Source organism: Fulmarus glacialis, unplaced genomic scaffold, assembly GCF_000690835.1.
Source record: "Fulmarus glacialis isolate BGI_N327 unplaced genomic scaffold, ASM69083v1 scaffold21355, whole genome shotgun sequence".
Taxonomy (NCBI): domain Eukaryota; kingdom Metazoa; phylum Chordata; class Aves; order Procellariiformes; family Procellariidae; genus Fulmarus; species Fulmarus glacialis.
The window spans coordinates 7,826-13,300 of record NW_009212587.1 but is presented as its reverse complement, the minus strand read 5'-3'; the positions used below and the strand labels follow the sequence as shown (position 1 = coordinate 13,300).

Here is a 5,475-nt window from a genome sequence, read left to right as displayed (position 1 = left end):
CATCTCTCCCTTTCTCTTTGAGGAGCAGAGCAGTGCAAAAGGAGCTGACTTTCACACAGCAGGGTTCTTTGCCACACGCATCTGGGGCACCCACCTGAAGCAAGCTGGTGATGCACTCAGAAGGACAAGATGTCGGGGTGCTGCATCCATGAGGTATGAACCTACAGCTCCTGCAGGGCCCAGGACTTCCTCCCCACTTGAAAGCTCCCCTGGACTTCGGGGCAACGCAAAGAGTGGATCTAGGCCTGCCGTGTGTAAGCACATGGAGTCTTTCACCTCACTACCAGACACAGGGACTCCCAGGGAAGTTACAGAAAGACTAGATTGACACCATTAGCCAAACTTTAAATGGTTGAGTAAAAGCAATTAGGAAAAACCCCTACTGCAGACAGACAAACCAAGCAGCACTGGGTGGGTTCCTTCTCCGCCTCTCGTACATCTCTTGCATGTGCCATGCCTTTGGGGGGCAATTCAAACATCCAGCACCTTCAGACAGGATTGAAGTCCAAGCGTTAGAAGTCACTGAGGATACTGATGTCTGCAAACTCATTCCTGTACCGGTAAGCGTATAAACTGAGCAGGAAGGCCCATTTCAAGGAGATGAAACTCCAGACGCACGACAGGTAGTAGCTTCTGGGATCAGTCAGGGCTAGGAGAGAAAAGGACACAGATACATTTAAAAATCCCGTTTATCCCTCATGCAGTCTGGCCAGGAAGAACCCAACTCAGCCCCCCCAGTTCCTGGGAGCTTTTCAGCCTGCATCTAAAGACCTTGTTCTGTGAGCAAAGCTTAATCGGTACCTTCTCCCAGCTCTCGACTCAGATTGTAAAATTTCTTCCTCTCTGCCACAGTAAAGTATTCTGGGCACAGTCTGAAGAAGGTCACTATCATCTCTTGCGAGGCAGACCCTAAGAGCTGCAAGGTCACCCCCACAGCCACCCCAAACTCTACTTGCTTAGGGCCCAAAGGATGGGGTTTGTGTGAATTCCTGGATGGCAGAAACATGTGGCTTAAGAAAACAACCTCAACCTGCAGTTCTTCATTTCTCTCACCCTGCCTTACTACTACTCCCTTCTCCCCCACCATGGCAGGGAGAGAGGAAATCTGCACATCTCGGGGGAAAACAAGAAATAAAATATATCCTCCTCCTAAAAATGCTTTTACCAATCGTTGTGACCGACATTTAATGTATAATACTGGTGCATTTCAACCTGTACTGCAGGTCTTCAATACAGTGCTGTGATACTCACACATTAGTGAATGACATGAACAGCCTCTTTTTAGAGAATCTTTGCAAATGAACACATTTCTTCTTTATCTATTATAAAACTGCCTCTACTTAGGGATAACTTTGAAGTCAAGTGGGTATGGTTCTCCTTTTTGAGTGCATGTCAGCAGTCTTTGTATTTATTTTCAACATTTAGGTCTTTTTGTTCTAGAGACATTAACAATTTTGAAATGCACTTACATAACCTAACGCGTAAAACAATTCCACCTCTAAGTACAAGCTGCTTGGTCATTATTAAAAATAAAGATAGATAATTTTTTTGAAGCATACACAAAACAATACTTATTCAGTAAATCCCACTCATTAAATGTACCAGTCCTAAACTTTCCATACATAAATAACCTATGCAGACGTTCTACTTTCCCCCAAAATTAGGGCTTTCCCTAAAATACTTCCATGTCCCTAAAAAACCCCAAATTGTCCCAAAACCAGTTTTTCCTCATGTCTCCAAGAAAGGAGGTTATGAAAAATATTTGGTTTTCTTTTTACATTTGTAAATCTAACGATTGCGTACGAGTATTTTCATACCCTTCCACTAGGCTGAAGCACTCGAGTCTCCACAGGGAGTGTATTTAGGCTAAGCCAAGGGCTTTTGGTGGGTTGTGACCCCAACACAGCTTGCCCACCACCGTGAGTACAACAACAACAGGACTCTTAGTGGCTATCAGCCCAAATGCAGCAAGCAACAAACACAGACAGCTTCTAAAAAAACAAAACCCAAACTTTCTCTCTTTGGTCTATTGCCAAGCAAATACTGGGAGTAATTATGTGAACCCTCCTTACACAATGTTAAATATTTTATAGCAACACAGCTTTATATGCTGACTAAGTGTAGAAGGCATCTTCACCCTGCTGACTCGTGTTTGGATTTCAATACCCTCACCCACCTGCTTTATGAGTGCTGAAGAGACAAAGTGTAAGAGCACTCCCCTTATTTGTCATAGAAATAAGTAAATTCCAGTTCCTATAGGAAACAATGCTGGAAAACGTGGACTGCCTGCCAGCAATCCTATAGACCAGGCCTATCAAGGCAGCTATCAAATATTAGAAGATGCCCTAAGGGAGAGGCACTCATCGGGCAGCAGAATTCCTCTTGTGTCATCAAGATATCACAGCAGAAAAATGAAATGCAGTGACATTCTTGCAGCCCCTTCCCAAAAGTCTCTCAACACCTCTCCAAAGAGACGGCAGGAGCTCCCCCAGATTCACACCCCAGCTCTGCCTTGCAGGCTCTTCTGTTCCTTCAAATCCAATCCCAGTAATCCCAGCATCGCTAGTCATTTCTCCCAGTTGCCTACTGCAACAAAGTACTTACACTGGTGCTTGGTGATGGCCAGAACAAGGAATGTGCAGAATCCAACCACTGAGAGAGCTGAGAAGAGGATCCCGATGAAGAGGAAGAACCTCAGCCCTTTTAACCAGGTCCTCCAGTAATCCTGCACATACATCACATGCGTGATTAGGGCCCAGAGCGCCAGAACACCTGCTCAATTAGACAGCAAGGGGAATCAGTACCATGCATCACACTGCAACACAGAAAGGTGTCTCATAAATATACATCTCATCAAAACCCCCCCACGAAACGCCGAGGAACACTAATGCTTCATGGCCATGTCCCCCGCAAAGAGAGGGGAAATATCAGAATAAATGGCTGCCTGTGCAAGCATCGCTCTCCACGACCACCCCAGACCCCCTGCTTCTGCACAGGCTTTAAAATACAAATCTTGATTACAGGCTGGCACAGAAAGGACTTCATTGTTGAATGGATTCCCCCGAATAACTTGTTTTCCTGTTTTGCATAGACCCATTTAACGCATACTCAGTGCAGTTTTCTTTAATTCTCCATACAGCTTTCAGGACATTACACGTAGCAAGCCAAGCACTTGGCAAGAATTAGTGCACATTTTCACAAAGGCCAGGCAGCCCCTTTTACATATGGAGACGATGATGAAGAGAAACACTACGTAACCACTGATTTTAGACACTTAAATCAAGATATACAGGACCTGCTCAGTACTCAGCGTTTCACAGCATGTCTTTTAGCTCCAGCGTATCTCTAGTTAACTTCGTAAAGAGTCCATTTATACAAATCCCCTCCAAACACTTCAAATGTTTCAGGTAAAGGGGTGTAGAAGTTCAGCTCCCAGATGATTCGTACATACAGTTCACACTTAGGCAAAGTACACTCACTAAGTGTTTAAGGTGGCCTAAATCTAACGCTGTACTTTTGGATCTGGCCCAAAGCGTCTGGATTACATAACCAGACAAATATTTGAACACATATAGTTTTGTTTTGGGGGTTTTTTGGGGGGTTTTTTGGGTTTTTTTGTTTTGTTTTTTTTTTAAGAACAGCCAATGCACTGTGGCTTTAATAGGAACAGCAAAAGGCATCTCCCTGAGCTCAGGTGACTCAACTCCCTTGTTAAAAGAGAGGAAACAGGAGGGGAAAAAAAGCAATGAAAGCATCCAAATAACAGCTGTAAACAGTTTCTGATATAGGGAAAAACAATGCATCCTTCCCTAATCTTGTTCTAAACTGCTACCTTTTCACCACACTTCAGAAAAAAATTAGAAGAGATACTCAATAGAAGAACTGTCCGTTCACATGCTTAAAGCCTGTCAAAGTTTTTATAATCCGCCAGAACAAGGCTGCCTGTCATTCCCCATTATACAATCCCAACTACAAGCAACATCACCAACTCCAATTATAGCAAGCTCTTCCTCTGTTTAAGTCGCAGCGCTGAAGAGTATGATTAGATCTTCTTAAGCTGCTAACTCAACCTATTTTGGCAAAGACCTCTGCGGCGCTTCTGAAATTTGAACCTCCAGTGGTGCAACTAACTGGCTTGTGTTCCTCCTTCACTGCCACCTCCTCTCCAGATTTTATTTTAAGGGCAGCAGGGGGAAAAAAAAATAATTAAAAAAAAAAAATGACACCACTGCTAAAATACCAGGCTGCTTCATATGGTATCCTGCAATAACACAGACCTCCCTCTGCGGCTACTTCTAACATCAAAGGAAGTGAAAACCAGCCTTGCCCACTATAAGATAAACATTTTAATACTAAGTCCTGCCAGAGCTCATTTGTTACTGGATACGGTCATTATACACAAAGCTTCCCAAGGCTTAAAAGAATGTATTATAGCACAGAGGAAAACAACTGCGTCAAAACCGATAGATGAGCACAGCCGAGAGTCGCCCTGCAAACCCGCCGGACGCGCTGTTCAGCTGCCCAGCAGCTTTCGGCTCATTTCTAGCAGGTTTTCTGACTTCACCGGACACATGGACCATGGATGCACTGCAGGTGCACATCAGATGAAGCTGAATATACACCAAGTCAGTTCCAGGATAGACGGGAGAACCCTGGCAATGCTTTTTGCCTCTTCAGTGTCTTGGGATGGGGCAAAGAAAGTTAAAATGCCCTCCACGGTCGCCCACAAAAGAGGTGGGTGGAAAAAGGACAACCTTCGAAAGAAAAACCCCGTAAAAGCGAAAGGAAAAGCACTCAGGGTGAACTAAAAACCCAAGGGTAAAGTGCTGATATCCAGGACAGATGGAGCTCACAGACTTTTTATCACAGCGAACAGGAAAGGCAGAATCAGTCCATTACTTCATCTGGTTGGACCCGCTGTACCTAAGCAGTACCTAAGCACGTTTTCTGGCTCCAGGCAGTCAGGATTTTAATTCTGAGGCTCTCGTCAAGTCAGCTACAGATGCTTTTCCATGACTGATTCCACACAGGCCACCGCTGCGCACGCGTGCTAGAGATCACAAAGCTGGCAAAAGATATTTCGGAGCTCTGCAGATGAAGACCGTAATTGCGTTGACAATGCTTTTCAAACAGCCTGCCACGGGATTCGGTGGAAAAGCCTATCACTCAGCTTGCTAAATCACCACTTCCTCGACTTTGTATTATGTTTAAGCTTGTGCTCTAGCAAGTTCAACCCGTAATTTTTTTTTTTAAAAATGGGGAACTCGGGTGTTTCAGTCAGCAAAACAAGCTGCTTCCCCCCAGGCGCTTTCAGATGACTTGGCACAATTTATCTGAACTGCTGAGTCAAGTTGCTGGTGTTTCCACGCCAAAACTGCTGCTGATGCTCTGAAAGGTCTCCGTGGGGAGAGCAGAGGCAGCGCGTGAGCTGTCATTTGACCTTCCCCCCACCGCCAGGCCTGATCCTGCACCGTC

At 44.9% G+C, this 5,475-nt stretch overlaps 1 protein-coding gene across 1 annotated transcript; it reads right to left on the bottom strand.

The window, feature by feature from the left end:
• Positions 1-231: 231 nt before the first annotated feature.
• Positions 232-2,772, bottom strand: SLC48A1 (solute carrier family 48 (heme transporter), member 1; the record flags this gene model as incomplete). Its single annotated transcript, XM_009577935.1, has 2 exons — positions 232-649; positions 2,605-2,772. Coding segments are annotated over 2 exons (305 nt in total), but the record flags the coding sequence as incomplete, so codon positions are not given.
• Positions 2,773-5,475: the final 2,703 nt, after the last annotated feature.